Below are 24373 nucleotides of genomic sequence, written 5' to 3'. Positions count from 1 at the left end.
TGAATTAACAATGTAAGCAACATGTTTACTACTGGGTTGCAAAACTTCTTCTTTTAACACTCAGTGAGGGTTTTGGAACAAAGGAGACAAGTTTCCTTATTTCTGAAAGCAAAATGTTCTCTCATTTGTTCTTGATGTAGGAAAAATATTCTCAATGGAAGACCGGTCTTGAACCAAGAAATTCAAAATTAAAGGAGCATGCAGGTTTTATATATAAAATGGTCTCCCTGGAGCAAGTGCTTCTCTGTTCTGCGCAACAGCACAAACAAGATGTGGTGGTGCAAGACGAAGACCTAAAGAACATAGCCATTTGATACTAGTTTTTGTCCCTTAGAGTTTCATAACTCCTGAATGGATGAACGTTCCCAACGTCACTTACTTGTACTGTTCAGTAGCCTGCATCACAATGAAATCCCACTTGTGGTTCAACCAATCATGGAGGTGGTTGTAATGTATCTGTTTGAAACACAAATGCAGTGGCAGCATGGGTCAGCAAGTTGTAAGATCACTCTTCATTTGATTTTGGAGAGCAGAAAGATTCAGAAAAAAATTATTATAATCTGAAAGAGATATAGAATAGAATAGAATAATACTTTGTTCATCCTCTAGTGGGGGAAATTCAATATATATATTACATATTTACAGATATCTACTTACAGATTTACAGATTACAAATATCTACAACACATATCCAGTCTGGCTTTTAAATGTTAAAATGTGCTTGCCATACAAAGTCATCTTCTTCAGTGTCTGAATAAAACAGCCTTCGTCACTCACTGCATTATATGCATTTTATCGTTTGTTTTCCATGTTGAGGGTGAGTACAAATTAGAGCCTGTTTTCTTCATCCTGCTCCCGCTGAATTTCTGACCATTACCGCCCGCACCCGCAACGTGTGTGTCACACTCCCCGCACACACATTGCGGGAGTGGGCATACACTCCCACCCGCAAAACCTATGCCCCCACAATAATAGAAGTGCATTGATTTTGTGTCTTCTCCTGTTCCGCAGGAGAAAACATGTCATTTTATAGGCTATTAATAAAGAGATTCATGGGGTTGTTTGTTTCGTTTTCCTGGCCAGCATGTCTTTTGACGCACAGGTCAGGAATAACACTCCTATTTCATTGTTTTCATTTAGTTTTTAAGTAAGTAAAGGCTGTTTCATATGCTATTCTCCTCTGTATTTTATTCATTTTTATATCTTTTCCCATCATTTATTGACATCCTGTCGCCAGGCTACATCCCGAACCCACAGTGTTTTTTTTTTAGCCGCCCGCTCCCGCCAGCAGTAAAGTTCATACCTCCCGCTCCCGTGAGATTTGAGTTGGACCCGTGGGACCCGGTAGGACCTAGTCCCTATACAGCCCTCTAGTGTACAGAGAGGGCTGCGATGCTTGATCTGTGTGGAATTTGACCAAATGATTTCATAGACATGTCATTAAGGCTCCTGGCACCTGTGTGAACTAGTGGAAAAGGGGTATAATTGTTATCCTTTAATACATGCTCCAACTAAGTCAGGAAGTAAGTCTTTGGGTTGAGTACTATTGGGTGTAACAGCAACAATTAAACATTTTGTCTGCAGTTAATCTATAAGCCATAGTTGAAAGCAGGAAGTGGTGAATAGCACTGCAGTAGTGCTTTTTCTTTACCACTGAAGCACTTTTATGTCAAAATATATTCGAACACACACTCTACACATAATTTTTTATTTAAGAGGGACACTTTTGGATGTGAACATTGTTTTACATCTATAATACATGTACCTGTTCATAGGGTTCAAGCATGCCTTTTTTGCGGATGTTCCTCTTTGCCAGGTAAATAGCTACAAAAACAGCAAAAGAAAACTATTGGTTATCATTTTTACACAGTACATAACAACAACTTGTTTTACCCATAGTTAAAGAAAACTCATGTCAGTTCATATTCCCACACTTTGTATTGATTGGAATGTGAAATTGATATCAATGTCATTCACTGTTTAACAAGTACTATACAGTGGTGTTCATGCTGCCATAAGGCATTGCATAAGTTTTCACCAAAACTTAAACCTTCATATTAAAAGCACAACCTGCTGGCCTTTATAAATGCATGGATTAAAGAAAATGAGAAAATATGAGACAAATAATGTTTTGCTCCCAAAACCAGTCTAAGCAGCCCAACATCTCTTTTGAAATATTGTACCTACCATAATCTGAGTCCTCTGCCACCCATTTCTGTGTTGGCCAAAAGTATGGTGTCTGAAAGGGTTAAGAATGATCACAGTTATAAATTAATATTATATATGTATTGCTCAAATTAGATCATTTAAGCTTTTTCTGTCTGAATTCTGTTTTTAGTGGAGCACATTTTCCAGAAATTTTCCAAAGTAAAAAGAAAAAAAGAAAAATATCATTTTAGTTGTTTTTGTTGTTATTGCTGTTGTTATATTCGTTTTTGTTAATGGTTAAGATTTTTTAGTAAGCAATCATACGCTTTGATTAAACAGTTATTGGATCTTTTATCTTTCTTATAAGAAGCTGAACTAAAGAGCCCAAAACTGATCACACTGTTGTTTCAGCACAATGTTATGAAGAGGATAAGTGGGCAAGAGGGTAAGTGTTGCCCTTTATGTTAATCAACTTGTGCAGCATTATTCTTTTAATAATCAGTTCCAAGGGCTCCAGAGCTGTCCTCAGCACAGGAGCCAGCCTTCTTTATCAGTTTCTTTGAGTCATTGGTTTTGATGCTGTCACTCTAAAGCAACAGCTTGCACTCTCCACAACAGATTTGTAGAAGAAATGCAACATCTTAATGCAGACATTGAAGAATTTTAGCTTCCTCAAGAAGTACAGTCTGTTATGTCATTTTTGGAGACAGCATCAGTGTTGCATTTCCAGTCCAGCCTGCTGTCCAGGCAGACCCCCAGGCATCTGTATTCCTCAAACACTTGCACTTCTTCATCTAGGATGGAAACAATGTATGGCTTACTCCTGGTCCTTCTTTTGTTTGTATTTAAGATGAGGTCATTGTTTACACACCGTGCCACAAAGTGATTGACCAGTTCCATGTACTCAGCCTATTGTCCATTATTTGATACACCGAACAACTGCAGAGTCATCAGAGTATTTCTGTAGATCTCAGGACTTTGGGTTATACTGGAAGTCTGAGGTGTACAGGGTGAAGAGATATGGTGAGAGTGCAGTCCCCTGTGGTGCTCCTGTGCTGCTGACCACTTTCTCAGACACACAACCCTTCAGTCTCATAAACTGCAGCCTGTATGTCAGATAATCAATAATCCATGTGATTGTAAGGGTATCCAACCGTATTTTCTGTAGCTTCTTACTTAACAGTGTAGGGTGAATTGTAATTAAAGCAGTGGAGAAATCAGAGAACGTGATGCTCACAGAACTGGCTGCTTTGTGATGAAAGTAGGCTGAGGGCATCTTTAACACCAACTCCAGGATGATAAGCAAACTGTAGTGGGTCCTGAAAGGTTTTCACTTGCTTATTTAGGTGAGTCAATAACAGTCTCTCCAGGACTTATATGACATGGGAAGTTACGGCAGCTGGTCATTAGTCACTGAGGACAGATTCATGATATTTTTTAGGTATTGGAAGGTGTCTTCCACAGCACTGTAACTTTCTCCTGGCTAAGGTAGAAGAAGTGCTTTACTATTATTATTGTAGTTGTTATCATTCATTGTTGTAGTAATTGTTGCCGTAATCTTTGTTAATAGTGCTGCTATATTATGTCAAGAAAGGGATTATTTGTTGTTAACAAGGACTGCAATCCTCCCTCCTTTACTCTTACCATTCTTCTTCTCATATAGTCTGAAAGCCGGGCAGAAAGGGATAATGACTGCTCCTGCGTCGTGTCTTGGTGAAACAAATATTCCTTACCCAATATTCATGCTGTTTCTGAATCAGGGCTCAAAGGTCCTTAATTTTATCTATCTGTGATCTCACATTTCTCATGAATCAAGGAAAGAAATGGTTTTTCACTTTCTCTCCAATTAGTTCCTGCTCTTAGATGTAACCTAAATGCCTCCTCTTCAGCTCATCTGGCTTTGCTTACATGGTGCTTTAGAAAGCTCAATTGACTCAAAGTTGAACCAAGTATGTAATATTATCATGTTTTAAGAACTTGTTTAAAGCAATTTTTCTTTTAATTAGAATTGTAGCACAAACAGGAAAATTAGGAAATAATTCAAAACCACCATCCTAAAATTTAAACATAATTTCTTCTTGAGAAAGCTGAAAAAAAAGACAACTTATAATACCTTTACACAAAATACCCTGATTTATTTAAATTATTTATGACATGCAAATTCATGAAGCGTTCTTTTTTTTTCAACAGTATGCCAGGATGAGGAGATGTGTTTCTGTCATACTGGAATGCAGTACTGGAGCTCCACAGGGTACTGTTTTAGCTCCTTTTCTTTTCACCCTCTACACATCAGACTTTAGATACAACTCAGAGTCCTGCCACATACAGAAATATTCTGATGATACAGCTGTTGTGGCATGTGTGTGTGGTGTACTCCCCTTAAGCTAGATTTATACTCTTCCAGAACGTCGACGACATCAACGTGACCTTCATTGAGCATTCATCTACGTTGCTCTGCAATTCAGGGGTGTGTGGCTGTATGTTTGTGTGGTTTTAGGGGTTATAGCCGAATCCTTGCTTTTTCTACAGGTCACAGTAAACAATGGCAACCGAGGTGGAGCAGCTATATTTGCAGTTGGAGCTCATCAATATTGAAGAACAAATGTTTAAATTGCAAATGTTGAAGCGCAGGCGACAGAGAAGACGTTCGCGTGGGTTCACGTGGGAATGTCAATGAGCTTCTTCACCGTATACAGCCATTAAGACCGGAAAAGGCAACTGCCGGAAATTACGTTCTGAGCGGACCAATCACAGCCCTTACGGCCCGAGTGTACGCGACGTGTAGTTAGAATTTTTTGGAGGTGCACGTCAGGCTAAGACGGAGGGGTCAACATCGACGACCTCGCTACTTAGTACCGAGGTCGTCGACATGACGTTAAAGCATAAACTACGACTTACAAGGACCTTTACTGACTGGACCAAAAAGAACTGTCTTCTCCTGAACACCACCAAGACCAAGGAGCTGGTGGTGGATTTCAGGAGATCTATAACACCATGCCCGTCAGTCTGCATTGAGGAGGAGGAGAAAGAGACTGTGCAGACCTATAAATACCTGTGGGTGGTACTGAACAACAAACTGGCGTGGTCTGCCAACATAGATATAGTGTACAGGAAGAGACAGAGCCATCTCTTCTTCCTGAGAAGGCTCAGGATCTTCAATGTCTGCAGTGATATGCTGCTCTGTCATTGAGAGTGCACTGTTCTATGCTGCTGTCTGCTGGGGGAGTGGCACTACAGATAAAAACTTTAGGCGCCTGGACAAACTGGTGAAAACGGTAGTTAGACCCTCTCAGAACTGTGGTGGATCAGCAGATGAAGAGGAAGTTATATTCTATGATGGTGAACAATAGACATTCCCTCCACAGCATCCTGGCAGGACAGGGGAGCAGCTGCAGTGAGAAGCTCATCTCGCTACACTGCAGGACTGAGAGGTTCAGGAGGTCCTTTGTCTTCACAGCCATAAGGCTTTTTAACAGTGATTGCTGAGGTTTTTCTCAAATGTATTAATTAATGAATTAATTATTATTATTTATTTAGTTTGTTGTTGTTGTTCTAATAAACAATCTTTGTAAATACTTTAATGGAGCTACATGACAATTTGAATAAAGATTAATAAAGTACTTATTATTCTATTCTATTCAATTTAAAATGCGTGTCTGTGAATATTTAATTGTTATCTCACTATACATCTTCATTTTTATTTTAAGCATCACACCTGAAGTGAGCTGAGCCGGTATTGACTGTCAGGGTTTTTGTGGTGCAGTTTACCAAATACGAAATTTTTTAGGGAAAAACACAATTTTCTCTACGATTATCTATTGTAACACTGACCCAAACTAAACACAGCAAAGATTTATTTGTACCTGGAAGCGGTAAAGGCTGGTGTCATTACACATCACTAGCTTCTTATGGTTCTGCAGAGGGTAGATGTAGCCATAAGCCACTAACATTGTGCCAAAGGCATGAGCCTCTGAAATACAGACAAGGGGAAGCAAAGAAGATGATAACAAATGAGATGAAACAGTAACAATACTTAAATATAGTTTCTGCTGTATTCTGTCTTCACAACTAACAACTAAGCTTGTGGAGAAGGTAAATAAAAGCCTTAAATTGAAAATTAAACATGGGGGTTTAAGACTTTTAGACAGTTTTGAAAAAAAGATTTTAACCAGTCAGTCATATATTTCCATAGACAACAGATTCTACCTTCTTGAGTGCTCTTCATCTTGTTGGCAGTCCATGCAATTATGTCATTACCTGTGCAGAAACACAAAGAAGAATTTAAATATTGAACAGAGTGTACACACAAAGCTAAACAGATTTCAGACTCAGGATTAATCCATTTTTCAATGAGTTAAAGTTCAGTGAGTCATCCATTTTTATTTGATCATTTTCTTGCATAAAAACTGTGGGAAATGATTGCTTTGTAAAGATGTACTGTATGTGGGCATCATAAATCACTATGCATCAGGTATCTTGGATACTTTTATTCTACTTCAAAATGTACGCATAACAACTCTCCTAATCATATCCTTGATATTGTGCTGATCTATGGCGTTGAGAGTGAACAACTAACAGTATTTCCTCATAACCCTGTCGAATCTAAAAATTTTGGATCACTTTTGAGTTTACTTTATTTGACTACACAGCATCTGAGAAGGAAGTTATTTATAGTAGGTGTCTATCAGAGAAAACTGTAACCAGATTTTAAGAATAATTCTACTTTCGCCCAATGACTGCTGGGATAGGCTCCAGCCCACCCGATTAACGGACTGTCGGTATAGAAAATGGATGGATGGATGGATAATTTTCTTCACTGCCATGTGTAACAACATAGGCCAGCTACCTAAACATTGGACAACGTTGCCCCTCTGAAAATGAAGGTAATCAATCAGAAGAGGCTGGCTTCGTGGTATAATGCAATTCAATTCAATTCAATTCAATTTTATTTATATAGCGCCAGATTACAACAATTGTCATCTCAAGGCACTTAAGTAATATAGTCCAATTCAAGCCAATTGGAATTCAATTCATTGTAATCATAATCCAATTAATTCATATAGAGCCAATTAAAAAATTTATATCCTAGCTAAGGAAACCAACAGATTGCACCGAAACTTGTCTTCAGTCCAATCTCCCGTCCTGAGCGTGCCTGTGGCGACTGTGGAAAGGAACGACTCCCTTTTAACAGGAAGAAACCTCTGGCAGAACCAGACTCAGGAAGGGTGGCCATCCGCCTCGACCAGCTGGGGTTTGAGAAGACAGAAAAGAGGGAAAAGAGGGGGGAAAAACACCATAACGCCATTCAAAGGATACCTGTTGGAACAGGGAAACATACGTTAATAACCACAATAATGTCACATGTACATAAAATCAATTGTGAAATTAAACAGGGGGAAAAAGAGAGCAAAGTGAGGAAAGGTGTGACAGATGAGGTCCCCCAGTAGTCTAAGCCTATAGCAGCTTAACTATTGGATGTTTCAGGATTACCTGAGCCATCCCTAACTATAAGCTTTATCGAAAAGGAAAGTTTTAAGCCTAATCTTAAAAGTGGAAAGGGTGTCTGCTTCCCGGACATTTACTGGCAGCTTATTCCACAAGAGAGGGGCCTGATAACTGAAGGCTCTACCTCCCATTCTACTTTTAGAAACTCTGGGAACAACAAGTAAACCTGCAGTTTAGGAGCGAAGTGCTCTGTTAGGAAAATACCTTACAATTAAATCTTTAAGATATGATGGAGCTCGGTCATTAAGAGCTTTATATGTGAGAAGAAGAATCTTAAATTCTATTCTGAATTTAACAGGGAGCCAATGAAGAGAAGCTAAAACTGGAGAAACATGATCTCTCCTGTTAGTTCTCATCAGAACTCTGGCTGCAGCATTTTGGATCAGCTGGAGGCTTTTCAGAGAATATGTGGGACAGCCAAATAATAAAGAATTACAGTAGTCCAATCTTGAAGTAACAAATGCATGAACTAGTTTCTCTGCATCACCCTGAGACAGGATGTTCCTGATTTTAGCAATATTACGAAGGTGAAAGAAGGCAGTCCTAGAAACCAGTTTTATATGTGCGTCAAATGATAAATTATGGTCAAAAATAACTCCAAGGTTCCTCACTGTAGAACTAGAAGCCAAGGAAATACCATCTAGAGTAACTAGACAATTTCTCCCTGAAGCGCTCAGGTCCAAAGAGAGCAACTTCAGTTTTGTCTGAATTTAAAAGCAGACAGTTCTGAGTCATCCAGGTCTTTATGTCTTTAAGACAGGCTTGTAGTCTGACCAACCTGTTGGTTTCATCTGGTTTCATAGATAAGTACAGCTGAGTATCATCAGCATAACAATGGAAATTTATGCCATGCTGTCTGATAATGTTACCTAATGGAAGCATGTATAAAGTAAAAAGAATCAGTCCAAGCACAGAACCCTGAGGAACTCCATGACTTACTCCAACGTGTGAGGAAGATTCTTCATTTACAAGAACAAACTGGAATCTATCAGATAAATATGACTTAAACCAGCCTAATGCAGTTCCTTTAATCCCAATAACATGTTCAAGTCTCTGTAACAGAATGCTGTGATCGATCGTATCAAATGCAGCACTGAGATCCAACAGGACAAGCACAGAAACAAGTCCGCTATCAGAAGCTAACAGGAGATCATTGGTAACTTTCACCAGTGCTGTTTCTGTGCTATGATGCACTCTGAATCCTGACTGAAACTCTTCAAACAGATTATTTCTATGTAAATGATCACAAAGTTGAACTGCAACTATTTTTTCAAGAACTTTAGACAAAAAAGGGAGATTGGATATAGGTCGATAATTAGCCAACACTTCTGAATCAAGAGTAGGTTTTTTAAGTGAAGGTTTAATTACAGCAACCTTAAAAGTCTGAGGTACAGGTACCAGGAGTGTTAGCTAATTATTGACCTATATCCAATCTCCCTTTTATGTCTTGATAAATTGTTGCAACTCAACACAGATTCCACGAGCCTGCAGCGAGCGACTCTCCTGCAGTGCTGTCTTGTTTTGTAATTTATTCTTGTTCCATAGCCTTAGTTTATTTACTGTAACGGTAAGTTTCATAGCTTTGTTTTTCCTCCGTTTACAAGGAGCGGTTTTTGTTGTAATCATTCCTAGTCGCCTCCGTTAAAGGAGAGCTTTTAGTTATCGCTGAAGTGTCATAGAGCCTCTGTTTTGTTAAGAGTGCGCCTCCATGAGCGTGTCTTTGCTTTGTTAAGTGTTCATAGCATTTCTGTTTTCCTCCCAGTTTGGAGAGATTTTGTTTTGTAAATTTCATAGCTGTGCTCCTTCTCCACCATAGATACGGAGGAGAGCGCTTAGGATTTTTATAGCCCTTTTCTTTTGCGCTGCCGGGAGATCGCCCTGCAGTGCCGAGATCTGTCTTGTGTTTTATTTAAATAAAACCATCTTGTAACCACACGACCCTGCATCTGAGTCCTGAATCCCCTGGTAACTGACAAGAAACAGCACTGGTGAAAGTCACCAATGATCTAATCTTAGCCTCTGATAGCAGAGGCTAAGAAGAGGACAGAGGACAAGATAGATCTTGTGTCTGTGCTTGTTCTGTTTGGATCTCAGTGCTGCATTTGATATGATCAATCGCAGTATTCTATAACAGACACTACAACATGTTATTGGGATTAAAGGAACTGCATTAGGCTGGTTTAAGTCATATGTATCTGATAGATTGCAGTTTGTTGTTTGTTGTAAACGAAGAATCTGACTTTGTGGTGTAAGTTTAGCGGGCCCCGAAAGTTATAGAATATGCTGACGAAAGTTAAGGCATGCTGACGAAAGTTAATATCTGGAAAGTACCAATGGAAGTCAGGCATTAAGGTCATGGAAAGTACCTAAGGTCAGTGTCGAGTCACGCATCAATGCAAACATAGTAAAACAGGAAATATGGATGTAGAGGGGAAGTCAGGAATAGTGGGAAGGACTATTGCATGAATAAAGGTTTTAAAAAAGACATGACTAAGGGCCCTGCCACGGGTAAAATAATTGATTAAAAACATAACGGTGGAAGATTGGGGAAAACACGCCATACGAAAGGAGAGGCCCGGGGAGGAGCGTCCACAGGCCCAACTTGTATAAAAGAGGGGACTTTCAGAAGAGTTTTCAGACTTAGCCCGGGCTACTTCTCATGTATGGTCGAATTGTAACTCTGCAATAAAACCATCATTGGACCGCGAACCAGCTGAATCTGTCTCATCTTTGACACTTTGTGACTTCTCATCTTTAACTACTGAGTATAGCACATTAGGTAATTTGGACTCCACAAAAGTCACAACAACTTGCACACCAGCGTAAGTTAAGGAGTTCCACAGGGTTACTTATCTATGAAACCAGATTAAACCAATTAGTTGGTTAGACTACAAGCATATCTTAAATATATAGAGACCTGGATGATTCTGAATTTTCTGACAAAACTGAAGTTGTTGTTACCTGAGCATTTTAGGGAGAAAGTGTCTTGTTATATTCTTACTCTAGATGGCATTGCCATGACTTCTAGTACTACAGGAAGAAATTTAGATATTTTTGACCAGAATCTATCCTTTGACGCATATATGCCTAAAACTAAATTAATCACATTGCATGCCCCCCCTCTCTGTAAACTATAGGTGAATATACTTGGCCCATTGATCCATACTGACATTTTCCCTGCTCTCCTAAAACCAGATTAAAAAGCTACTTTGACTCTGTCCAAGTCTTATCCAATTGTGGGCTTCCTTATTTAGCTGCTGTTAGCAGCTTAAGCAGCAAGGTCAGTGTCTTCACAAAGTCTGTGCTTTTGGTACTGCAATTAAGTTAATGTAGATTCAATGCTTTGGTAGTGAATAAACTGTCATATTTTTTTCTCATTTTTGGAAGAAGCAAGCAGATTGAACAAAAAGCAAGGTCAATGAAAACTCAATTAAAAAAATTATATTAAATAGGTATATTTGTCCACCTGTCCAAAATATGGCTCAAAATATGTGTCATCATCCATGGTTGTAAATTGTGAGATGGCAACATGTCTTAGGCTGATGTTTTCTGTAGGGCAGCATCCACGTGACATAATGGGAATCATAACTGATGAACACTTCACTTTGGTAGTGAATAAACTGTCATATTTTTTTCTCATTTTTGGAAGAAGCAAGCAGATTGAACAAAAAGCAAGGTCAATGAAAACTCAATTAAAAAATTATATTAAATAGGTATATTTGTCCACCTGTCCAAAATATGGCTCAAAATATGTGTCATCATCCATGGTTGTAAATTGTGAGATGGCAACATGTCTTAGGCTGATGTTTTCTGTAGGGCAGCATCCACGTGACATAATGGGAATCATAACTGATGAACAGTACGATGTGTAAAATCCTAACCATGTTGGGTTTTTTTGCAATCCCACCTACATATTTTGTAACATCTAACCAAACCCTGTACATTAATTCTAACCCTAAACCTGTACTTTTAACTCCTGATAACTCCGGTAATGTTTCTTGTTCTATTGTGAGATTGAGTTGTCAATGAACATATGAGGTCAGAAATGTCAGGCCCTTCATAATTCAAAGCTTTGTAAGTATTCTAATTCAGTGGGAATGTGTATATACAGACATGTATTTGTCTTTTTTCTATCTAGTGCTCCTGCACATTTTCAGTTTAAATTTTTTTCTTCAACTTTGATCCAAGTGTTCAGACATGAAATAAAAAATGTGTGCAATTGTGATGTTTTTAGTTACACTGACCTCACTCTTCCATTTGGTGCAGGAGCTTCATTAGCTGCCTGCTTCATTGCATGTGAAAGATAGATGTAGCCTCCTGATCTAAAAAGTTAAGCCAATGAAGCGCCGTGTACCTGCTTTCACTAGTTGCAAAAATATGGCAAATGTCAAGACTTTTTAATCCAATATGATACTCATCATGTAAAAATAAAGCTTATTTTACACAGATGAAAAATCAAGGTATGCTTTAGGGATGGGCTAACGTGTGAATGTCTATGCTTGTGAAGCATTAACCATAACTGATTAAAAGAGCCATCCGCAGTTTCACTGTACTGAAAATGTGTACTTAAGACTGTCATGGCTTAATCTTTGAGATGAGCATATGTTGTTGGCAGGACCTCTTACTGACCCGTTCAAACACAGCTGCCATGCAAGATGCTTACCACACAAGCCGTTGGCATTTGGAAGAATGATAACTTTAACTCTAAACTCAAGATATAATGGTAGATACCAAAAGGGGGCATCATGGTGGCTACATCTGAATTGTATGTTTAGTCTATGTGAAAGACACTAAACAAAGTCCACACTTTCTGCCCTGTGTAGGAACCCATTATCTATAACTTTATGGTAGCATCCCATGTATTACTTTATTGTTCTGTCTAAGGGTTTGTGATTTTTTCTTAATTTGATTTCCTTGTCTTGGTCTCTCTGTGTTGTGTTTGATTCTGTTTCCTTGTTTGGGTTCTTAGTGTTTGGAGTTATTGGTTCTAAATTAGGCTTTTTTCTCTGTTTTTAGTCTATTCTTGATTTGCCTTCCTGTTTATTATACATTTTATGGTTTGGCTTTGTTGCTGTTCTTGCCTTTGTCTGTACTCTTAGTTTTGTCTTGCCTCAGTTCTGTACTTGTGTTAGTTTAGTTTCTAGCTTAATCTGCTCCATAATCTGGCCAGTTGTTGTGCTCAGATCTCCTATTTGGTCCTCAGTTCTACACGCACCTGATTTCAACCTGTCACAGCTGCAGTCACTCACTCATCAGTTCCCCCATAGCATTTATGCTCTTTGGTTTGTTTCAGTCATTGTCAAATCCTCGCTGTTGCTACACTGCCCATCCAAACAAAAAAAAAAAAGTCACTAATATTTCATTGGACTGCCTTTAACTCTGATTAAGGCAAACATTCCATGTGGCCTCGTTTCGATAAGCTTCTGCAATGTCACATTTATTTCCGTTCAGAGTTGCATGAATTTTTTGCCAAGATCTTGTAGTAATGGTGAGAGAGTCGGACCGCTGTGCAAAGTCTTCTCCAGCATATCCCAAAGATTCTCAATGAGGTTAAGGTCTGGACTCTGTGGTGGCCAATCCATGTGTGAAAATTATGTCTCATGCTCCACTGATGGTACAACCTGGTCATTCAGTATATTCAGGTAGTCAGCTGACCTCATTCTTTGGGCACATAACATTGCTGATTCTAGACCTGACCAACTGCAGCAACCACAGATCATAGCACAGCCCCCACAGGCTTGTACGGTAGGCACTCGGAATGATGGGTGGATCACTTCAAACTGAAGACTTTTTTTTCCTGATTAGCCTCACTGATAAGTGGTTTTCTTAAGGCTACACAGCTGTTTAGTCCCAATCGCTTGAGTTCCGTCCGTATTGTGCGTGTGGAATTGCTCTTACTTTCACTATCAAACATAGCCGTGAGTTCTACGGTTGTTTTTTTATGATTTCATCTCACCAAACGTTTAAGTGATCGCCAATCACGATCATTCAAGATTTTTTTCCGACCACATTTCTTCCTTAAAGGTGATGATTTCCCACTATCCTTACAGTTTTTTATGTGTTGGACAGTTCTTAACCCAATTTTAGTCATTTCAGCAATCTCCTTGGATGTTGTCTTTGCTTGATGCATGCCAATAATTTGACCCTTGTGAAACAGATTAACATTTTTTCCATGACTACAGGATGTGTCTTCCAACATGGTTGTTTATGTTTATGTTTATGCATTTAGCAGACGCTTTTATCCAAAGCGACTTACAGATAGGCAGATAGGGTAAGGGGGTCTTGCCTAAGGATCCCTACTGGAGACAGTACCTTTCATGCAAGGGATTTGAACCCAGATCTCCCACATGAAAGGTGGCATTCATACCACTACACTCATTTTAAGAAATGAGAAGCTACTCGCTGCATCAGTTAGGGTTAAATAATTTGTTGCCAGCTGAAACATAGATGTCCATGCAGTAATTATCCAATGGGAAGCTCTTACCTCATTGCTTAGCTAAATCCAGGTGGTGACTTTTCTTTGGACGGGCAGTATATCTTCGTGGTTAATCTTAGTCTGTTTCATGTTTTCCATTTATCCTATGGTTAATTTGGTCTTTTGTTTTTTTCATTAGTTTAGTTTCTGGTTTTCCAGCTTGGCTGTACTTTTTGTTTGTTGAAATAAAGTCACCAGTTCAGTTTCCATCAGCCTCCAGTTTGCTGTTCTGCATTTGGGTTCTCTTCTCTCAATCACCAGAGTTCTGCAACCAACTCCTACAATATATGCTAAATGAACTAACAAATGCTAATGCTAAGGAAATATAGTGAAACAAACTACTACAGAGCAAAAACAAGAAATTAAGTACAATAAAATAATATGCAGTTATATAAAAAAGAAAGTATGCCCTATTACAAATCTAGGTTTTTGATGTATCAGATGTATCAAAATGCGGTAAATACAACCTCAGTAAAAGAACACATGACATATGTGTGTACGTGTACATTACGTACGTATGTTATTTTTAATTTTACAAAAACGAGGCCAAAATGCAGCGGCATTATTTGATAAATTAACTTAACCCCTTAATTAAGAGGGTCAGAAGCAATCATATGTTGCTAATGAAATGCAAATGCCAATGTCAGTTTCTAGCCAACGTGTCACAAGTTGGGACTAGAAGCGTTGTGCGTACCTGGCCGCCTGCTGCTCCTACAGTGGCTTTTGTTTTTGGTGTTCATAACCTTTGGGATTACGCAGATCAGGTCTCTACTGGTTTATGATCGCCAATTTCTTTTAGATCTTCGACATAATGTCAGGACTTTGGGTGTGTTTGAGCATGGTGGACAGAAAACTGTGCCCCCGCTACTGGCAGGGATCCCGACTCACCTGGACCGCCTTGGTCCTCCCCTCTCGGTGGAAGCGTCTCCGTTGCCACGGCAAATGCGGCAGTCGACAGGTGAAGCTTTAAGCCTGGCTGGTAGGATCTTAGAGCATTTCCCAGATAGGACTTGGATTAATCCATCCTTTCGTTGTGCCCCGGCGTTGCCTGGATCCCATCGATGCCTGCCTTGTACCTGTCACCGGATCGCTTGAGGGACTCCAACCCCGCCGGCGCTGTCCTCCTCGGCTTTTCCAGCGTGGGGTGAACCTCTGCTTCTTGAAGACGCTGCCACGGTCTCGCAGATCCATTGAACCGCTGCTCCCGGTGCCTGCCAGGATTGGCCTGGTAAACACCAGATCACTGGCGAACAAAATGTTTACCCTGAGGAATTTCTTCAACTCTCGTGGCCTGGATTTTCTCTGCATGACAGAGACTTGGATTGATGCCGGTGAGTGCAGCCCTCTGGTCGATCTATTACCGACTGGCTGTTCTTATTTTAACTCCCCACGAACGTCGGGCCGTGTAGGAGGAACGGCGACTGTTTATAAACATGTTTTTAACGTAAGCAGCGCGCCGTCTCATCCTCCTCTTCCAGTTTTGAGGTGAATTTATTTGAGGTGGATCGCTCCGATCTGGTGCTGTGTGCTGTAATCTACCAACCACCCCAAATACAGTAAAGACTTTTAATGATTTGCTGGGTGAAATTATGCTTAAGTATGATCGTGTCCTCGTGTCGTTGGATGTGTGTTGTCATGACAAGACATTGGTGAAGGACTTATTTAATTTGGTGTGTGTCTGGTCCCCCACACGAACATGGACACACATTAGATCTTGTCGTCTCCCATGGTTTGTCTGTGTCGAACCTGGAAATCGGTGACAATGTGTTTTCTTATCATTTGCCTGTACTGTTTCTTATCAAGCTAAGCCAGCACACACTTGATCATGACGGGCTTCAAAATTTGTTCTTTTTCCTGTAATGTTCAATTGCTGCATAAGGTGTTCAGAGCAAAATGTGGCTGTGCTCCCAGGATCCAAAAATTCATATGTCTGAATGATTTAATTTCCTTTTGTAGATTTGATTTGCACTGGGACAATGGAGAGAATGCAACGGTCATTACCGGCCACTGTGCGTCCACATACCTGGGAAGAAGTTGATGGATTTTCTTCAGGTGGCTCCCATGTACGTTGCAACATTGGTCTTTGGAATATGAAGTGCAGTAGGATGTTGTTGATCACAAACCTCACAGACCAAGAGTTTCTTACAGTCACGGCTTATGTGTCCAACCTTTAAACAACCAAAGCATATTCCCCTTTCCTTTAGGAACCGGATCTTTTCTGTGTTTTTTCCGTTGGAACTGTTGGCACTTCTCCAAGAGGTGAGTATGTGTACAGCAAGAACAATACAAAATGTCCTGTCTCTTTGCATTGATTGTGTGAGCATTTTCATCAGATGAGTTGACAGGCATTACTGTTGTGGCAAAACTACTTCCTTTTTTTCCGAATGACTTTGTTAGCATTTTGAGGGCTTTGAAGCAGTTACATTCTGTGATACAGGTAGTCCAATATTTCCAAAAATTGGATCAGAAAGGATCCTCACTTGTTTCTCCAAAAATGCAACAGCATCAACAAAATTTCTATTATATCATGGGCAACAGCTCTCCACCTTTCACGATATTTATATGGCAATTTACAAATCACTGTTTTCATATTGCTTGGCATGTCCATTTCCTGCATATGTGGAAGCTCCTCCATCACATTACAGCACACACGTAAAAACAACCCATAGGCTTGCAAAGATTTAACATCCTCTGACTGTATTGCTGGCCAGGTTAAAGCCTTTTCAATATATGCATTAGAAATCTTGTACTTGTTACCGAAATGTACGTGGAGCAAAACTTTGGCTACAATGAAGCCACGTTCAGGATCCTTGTGTTGACAACTTTGCACTAGTTCCTTTGGTTTCCCTCTGGTGAACTGTTCCAAGTAGTACAAGCAGTCAGCCTTACTTGCTTTGTCCTCCACACCTTGTTCAAATGATTTTATGAAGGCTTTGTATTGGAATGGATCTCCCTCAAAGACAGGTATCTCGCGTAGAGGCAGAGAAAGCAGGCGTTGTTGGTTCACCAAAGAGGCTGTGATTTAATTTTGTTTGCACATAATACTCACAATATCACCAAGCAGAGTGATCATTTTGTCCACGGTTCAAGTGTTGCCTCCTGGTTTGTGTCACCCAAGCAGTTGTTTGATCATGCAGCAAACCTTGTGATGTTTCCACAGATGACAATTTTTTTTATTGTTTTGTTTGCATATCCATTGAGTGCTTTTGATTTTGTTGCATTAACTAATCCACTTGCTTTTGTGTTTTACAGGCTGCAGGCTCATACTGCTTTTGCGGTTGGTTGAGGTTGTCTGCGAGCCCTTTAAAGGAAAGTTTGACCACTCGTTGGCTTGTCCATGTGTCCCTACTGCCAGCGGCCACAGAGTCCGGTTTCCCGGCAGCAACTGGTGCACAGACACCCAACAATGTGTCCACATTAATCGCCAAGTCCTCCGTTTAAAGTCCGACAGTCCACCACATGTTAATCAAACTCAGTCAAATGTTTTTTCCACTTCAGCAACCAATGCATTGGAATTACGCCCATACGTGTGCACACTTTCATATTTAGATGGCCATCTTTTATTAGTAGAAGCACTACCTTACCCATTTATGTTAGTTGTGGCCATGTGAAGTTCTTTGGCATTCTCACCGGTGTCTCTCCTACCGGCGTCCTCCTCGTGGCTCTCTCTTCCCGACACCTCCTCGCGATCCTCTGTCCTCACCCGTTCCTCCTCGCAGTCCTCTCTTCACCGGCGTGTCCAATCGGCTGGTGAACAGCTGACATTCGGCTGACGCGCCGATCATCACAAAAAGCCTACGCCATGGCTCTCTTTTCACCGCGTCCACCATCACCAAACACAACAAAAGTCCAACTTCAAACCTTTTCTTCGTGTTCAACACCAATACGCAACATAAGTCCAACTTCAAACTCTGTTTTTTCCTTGTACGATTGGAAACACCTGACGATCCCCCAAAGGTGCCTACCCTATATAGGCTGACCCGCAAATCATCAGACCATGACACACAACATAAATCTGCTCTTACACTGTTTGAAGCTGCCTTTTCTCGCACTGCAGTTAAATCTGGCGCTCCTGCTCGGAGCCGTCGAAAAAAATAAAAAAGCAACTGCTGCTGCATATCAATGTAGTAAAAGCTATAAGTCCACTCCCAAACAATTCTGAGTTTATCATTTTAGACTGAGAAAGATTATTTACAAGCTGGAAACATTCTTCCCAAGGTTTAACCGTACAATGCTAAGAGAATTTACAAAAATAACCAAGACCCCACAAACCTCTTGTGTCTAAAAGAAAAATGGCAGCCCAACTTTTGGAACAATGTTTTTTTTTTTGGACAGACAAGACCAAAGCGGAGATGTCTGGTAATGATGCACAGCACCACGTTTGGTGGAAACGAAATGCAGGAAATGAGCATGAATGTCATGTCAAGTACAGTGGTGGAGCGGTGGATATGTTTTTCAACTAAAGGACCTGAGCAGCTTGAGTCGAGAAATTATTTTCTATGAGTAAAATGTGAGGCCATCTGTCCAGCAGCTAAATTTAAACTGAAGCAGCATTATGGAACAGAAAAATAATCCAAAATACAGCAACAAATCTACAAAACAATGACAAAAGGGTATCAGTATCAGTCTTACCAGTAATGACATGTGGGATGGTTGTGACATTAAGTTTCTGCTCTGCACACTTAACTCCACTTTTTGGGTCTTGCATCTCCACGACGATGGCCTCCAGCTGAGGACAGAGGAATAGTGATAAGTATTTATTTATGTAAATACAATTACATCCATGCAGAATAAAAGGCACCTGCAGCCACATTATAAACCATTTTTTCAAGTAATTACAGAGATGTCATTTGGATGGGTGGAAATTGTTTACATAAAAAAGTTGAATCACAGTTTTTCTCAATTATATAAGAAAGACTGTTAAGTACACTATTCGGTTGTCCTCGAACCCCTTTGAATGTTGACCGAAATGTCATGATGTTAAAGAAACTCCAGATTCTGTCCATTTGACAAGTCTGAGAAATCAAAGATTGAGAGAATCCAACCCGTTAAGGAGCAAAAACAAGCTATTTGTATCTAACAAAAACAATCATCACATTTTGGGTATTGTAAATTATGACTTTTTTTTCACTTGCTTAAAGTGAAGAAACAGTCAATCTGTAACTATTTCACAAAACATTTTGACACTGTACTATATGTTACAGAGTTATTTTCATGCGCAGTAGCTTGAAATTAAAAATCAATTTATATCACGATAGAATAGTATAGAATTGAAAATACTTTATTCATCCCCCATGGAGAAATTCAAAATATCATAGAATACTGCTACCAAAGATTATCACACATTTTGTTAAAATACAAGGTTTCTACAATCTCTGCATTCATCTGCAACTGTTCTCTATTGTACCTCTGCTTTGAAATGTAAGTTATTTGACATTTTCTTCACTTTCAGAAAAATCTGTTTTGTTTTGTTTTTTAAACCAACAAGATTAATAGGTTAACTAACAGGCAATTTTACATAGACAGGTGTAAGTAATGATGTGAACAAAGGTTCTGTTTTATTTGGGTAAATTATAAGGTTAAATTAATATCAGTGTAAAATCTGTGTTGATCTAATATTTCATATAAAAATGACTGCTTTGAAAAAGATCTATTATCACGAAACTGACTGAAGATCATCTCCAGTCTTAACTGTTCTTCGATGTCAAGCACAAGTAAAAATCTGTTTGAATTTAATGACCACATAAGTTTGAATCAAATTAGGCCATTTTCAAATACTTGCAATAACTTGATATAAGACCCTGACATATTGACCTAAATCTACTTTGGGGGAAGTCTCAGATGTTCATTTTTTGTAATTGATGTAATTGACTCATTAAGGTTGTATTTTCCTCTCACAGACTTAAAAAAAAAATCACCCATTTTTTTTTTAGCTTTTTCAGCACATCCACTGCAACCTGGTCAGTTCAAAGGTCGCTCACTATTTTTCCAATATGCAAAATCAGTTATCACCTATATTTCAACAAAGTGTATTTCAAATGCTAACAAAATTGACACTGATATTCTTTTGGTACAGGCAATGACTCTGCTGTGTCATCTGTTACATAACTATTTAGTTTTTTATGCAAAGTATTTAAAATTTTTTTTACCAAATGTTTAATTAAATCTGTCCAGAATATTTGACAATAAACAGCAGAATTGTATATTTTCTCTTCTAGATTTGTTTTGTTACCTAAATCTTTACTGTTGTTAGTGTTTTGAGTTTAAATAGAGTTTAAAATCCCCAGTTTTGAATATGTCATATGTCATTTCCTCAGCTTGACGTGTACGGAAACTGACATCGATCCAGTGCTGTAATCAATAGTAATGATGAAATAATAATAACGATAAAAAGGCAAAGGATTTCAAAAGGCCCAGTTTTGAAACATGTGGTAGCCAGTATAAAAGTCCTGGTATGCTGAAAAGTGTTTGCTGACATCAATAAATGCTTATAATTCTCTCAGTCTTGGTTGGACCTGGTCATTGTTAATTGTGGCTTTAGATATGACTCTATGATTCTTTAAACAGGTACAACAGGTCAAGTTATACTGCTAAACACTTGGCGATTGTAGTGAAGCCTGACAGCAGAGCAGCAAAGCTAATTGGCTTTACAGTAGAATTAGAGATTATCCTTAACCAGTTTAGGCCCTTCTGCTGGCAAGCAAACAATGTAGAAATCCTAAGGAAATACACTTCTATTTAATTGGTTCCTACAAGTAAATATATAAACTACTAACTACTAAATGTTTTTTTTCTTCATAACCCTAACCCCATAGCTTCTTTGTCATTCTTAAATGCAATGAAAGCAAATGTCAAGTGTTATCTAGAAATTCAGAAATTTGAACTAACTTAGAATAACTTAAATAATGAATTAATCTATAGTGTTTAAACTTATTCAAATCCAAATTAAGACTTAGCATAATTACTAATGTGTAGTGCTCACCAACATTAATGAAGACGCCATCACCCACCTTTTTTAGGCAGTGCATACGTGGCTGGAAATGCTGTCCCCGGTCAGGACGGGCTGTTCTTATTGTCATATTTCCAAACGGATGAAGATCAAATCAGATCAAGAACAAAATTGTATAAAGTGCAGATGTGAGGTATCCCACATATGATAAGTGAGGCTGCAGACAGAAAATGGAGTGCATACAGTGGATGTGAACACAGTCATCCTATGAGGGGATTGTAAGACAAGATAGATAGGTTGGATTTATCCTCCAATCAGCTGTAAGAACTCCCCCTGTAATCACAGAGAAAAGCCTGTCCGTGTTGTGTTCTGTGCCTCCCTGCTTGTGTGTGTGCGCTGTGTGGCCGTGGTTTTTGGTCTCCAAAGTAGCCTCCTTGTTCTCAACTTCCCACACCTACTGTTCATCCTCCTCATCAAACTGAAGTATATCTTCTCAGACAACATTATGCTCATCGATAGTTGGTAACTACACACCCAGACCCTTGCTGCTGGGATTGGGATTGGTACAGCTGTCCTCCAGCTCCGGATGTATGAATCTGTGCGTATGCATGAATTCAAGCATATTTCCTTTGTACATACCAATCAATGTGGAATTGATCGCACATGTTGCAGTATGTCAACTATTAAAATCGTCTAATCGACTAATTTAATAGTCGATGCGTCGTTTGTTTTTTTTCAAACTTTGTTTTTCTCTCAAAACTGCAGTGCCACCTTCTACTGCTGCATCTGGCTTTCTGTCCTTGACACACATGCGCAATAGTGGTAACCGGGGTCAGCCATGATGTCACAGGAAGTTAAACCAGACGGGCTACCCGGCAACGGAACTCAAAAGTGTGGGAACATTTTAAGAAAACTAAAGACAAATGTGTGCAATGCAATATCTGCAAGCCAGAACTTGCCTTCCACGGCACAACGACGACGCAGGAGCACCTGAAAAGGAAGCATGTTGTTGTGGCTGATTATGAAGAGGGACCGTCATCTTGGAAAGCTAACTGGCTATTTAGCTGCTAAAATTAGAGTAAACAGAGAGTTAGCTTACTCATATTGATAGCTGTAAACGTTAACATTAGCGATGACGATTTGATTAATTAGCCTTAGCACACATATTTCATGTGTTTTCTTTAACGTTATAACAGTGATGTGTTTAAATAGGAACGCTAATGTTTTCTAACGTTATGTTTCAGTGCTAAAAAAGTACTTTCATCTTCAATGGACGGCTTTGTTACAAAGCTAGCTACATCCACACCTCAGCAAGCAAATGTCCTGACTGAGTCCAAACTGAACATGTTGGTGTTATACTTGAGTCAGTGAGACCAAAACTTTTTGTGAATAATTCAGGTGCCTACCTCATTTGATTTAAATGCAGCTATGTTTGATTCCAGAGACAAATGAAGGAAAGAAAAACCTAAAAAAAAAAAAAACCTTAAGTATTTATTTTTGTGTGTTTGCTACACAGTTAAATAATTGTTTGTTGCAAAAAGCTACATGTTTCATGAAAGGGTTAATGAACTATGATATTGTCTTTTTTTTTAGTTAGCATATACTTAAAAACACTCCAAGCTGAAAGATAATGATTGTTATATAAGAGCAGCTGCATCGTGGTGCGATAAGCTGTATGTTTTACATTCAATTTACGTATGATCCGATTAGTAGACTAATCGAAAAAAAATAATCATGATTAGTGGACTATTAAAATTATCGTTTGTGGCTGCCCCAGCTGTTATTAATGGACTGTGAGTATGCTGGCTCAGGCGATATGTTAATTGATGCTATAATAGCAGGAATTAGAGAAAAACGAGTCCAAGAAAGGTTGTTGGATAAAGGTGAAGATCTGACATTGGCTAAAGCCATTGAAATTCCCCAGCAATTCGAAATGTCACAAAAGCAGATGAGAATTGTTAGAGAGGAAGACTCGCAAGTGTCAACAGTGGCCACAAGAACAAAGCACACAGCATGTGCTAATAAAAAGACACAAAGCAATGTACAGACAAAGCCTTTTTCAGAGACAGACAGGAAACAAATTCAAAAACTGCTTAAAATGTGGGAAACACCCACAACATACATGGAACCAAGGAAAATGCCCAGCTAAAGGCTTTGTATGTTCATACTGTCACAAACCAAACCACAGGGCAGCAGTTTGCCGCAACCGCAACATGAGTTCAGTGAGTGTGGAGCCAGAGGACACAGCTGAGGAAGAATTACTGGACATAAACCTGACATTAGAGGATGTTCCAGCAGCAATTGTGGCAGATGACAAGTGGATTGTAAAGATCCGTGTTCTGTCCCAGGAAGTGCAGTTTAGAATAGACACAGGTGCAAAGTGTAATACACTGGCTCTGGGCTGTTATCACTTATTGATGCACATAGGTGAACTGAAGCGCTCTAACAAGGTGCTGCGCACCTATTCAAACCACAAGGTGAAGCCAGTTGCTGCAGTTAACCTCCCCCTGAAATACAAAGACCGTGAAGAAAATGCAGAGCTGGAAATCGTGGATATTGTTCAGGAGAACATGCTCAGCGGCACTGCAGCTGAGGCCCTGGGCCTGATTGTTCGGCTGGACTCTCTGTAGGATAGCGCTTATGGAAACAAGGTGAGCACTAACACACACGGACCAGTTGGAGTGGAGGATTTTCCTGAACTGACATGCACCACAGGCACCTTGCCAGGCAAATACAGCATAAAGATTGATCCAGATGCAAAGGGCGTTGTGCATCCAGTGCGCCGACAACCAGTAGCACAAAGGGCTAAGATAACCGAAAAGCTTAATGAGATGTTTATGTTTATGTATTTAGTAGATGCTTTTATCCAAAGCGACTTACAAATGAAGATATAAGAGAGATGGTCAAGGATGGACACATTGTCAAAGTAGACCAACCAACAGAGTGGGTCAGCTCCACGGTTGTTGTCGTCACACGCAAAGACAAGATTAGAATCTATATAGATCCGAGTGACCTGAACAAGGTCATTAAGAGGGAGCATTATCCAATGCGCACCATACAAGAGGTCATATCCACCATGCCTGGTGCAAAAGTGTTCTCAGTCTTGGATGCTAAATCAGGCTTCCTTCAAATAGAGCTAGATGAAGCATCATCCCTCCTCACAATCTTCAATACACCGATAGGCAGGTTTAGATGGCTGAGACTGCCGTTTGGTATAAAGTGCGCATCTGAGATTTTTCAGCGCATCGTGGACCAAATGCTCGAAGGCATTGATGGAGCTACAGGCGTGATGGATG

The 24373-nt window shown here is 39.5% G+C and overlaps 1 protein-coding gene across 1 annotated transcript in view; it reads right to left on the bottom strand.

The window, feature by feature from the left end:
- rgs9a (regulator of G protein signaling 9a) overlaps window positions 1-21308 on the bottom strand; it is a 29692-nt gene extending 8384 nt beyond the window's left edge. Inside the window, exons 1-7 of the mRNA XM_072369747.1 lie at window positions 21139-21308; window positions 18761-18857; window positions 6355-6405; window positions 6012-6118; window positions 2188-2239; window positions 1766-1824; window positions 380-456 (exon numbers count right to left, since the gene is read on the bottom strand). Coding sequence (XP_072225848.1) covers window positions 380-456; window positions 1766-1824; window positions 2188-2239; window positions 6012-6118; window positions 6355-6405; window positions 18761-18857; window positions 21139-21207 — 512 coding nt within the window. The 5' untranslated portion in view covers window positions 21208-21308. The remainder of the gene's footprint in view (window positions 1-379; window positions 457-1765; window positions 1825-2187; window positions 2240-6011; window positions 6119-6354; window positions 6406-18760; window positions 18858-21138) is intronic.
- Between the last annotated feature and the right edge of the window lie 3065 nt (window positions 21309-24373).

The sequence above is a fragment of the Leuresthes tenuis genome, unplaced genomic scaffold (genome assembly GCF_036924035.1).
Source record: "Leuresthes tenuis unplaced genomic scaffold, fLeuTen1.0.hap1 SCAF_17, whole genome shotgun sequence".
Lineage (NCBI taxonomy): Eukaryota > Metazoa > Chordata > Actinopteri > Atheriniformes > Atherinopsidae > Leuresthes > Leuresthes tenuis.
Note: the sequence above shows the minus strand (reverse complement) of the source record. Positions and strands in the feature narration are given on the sequence as shown.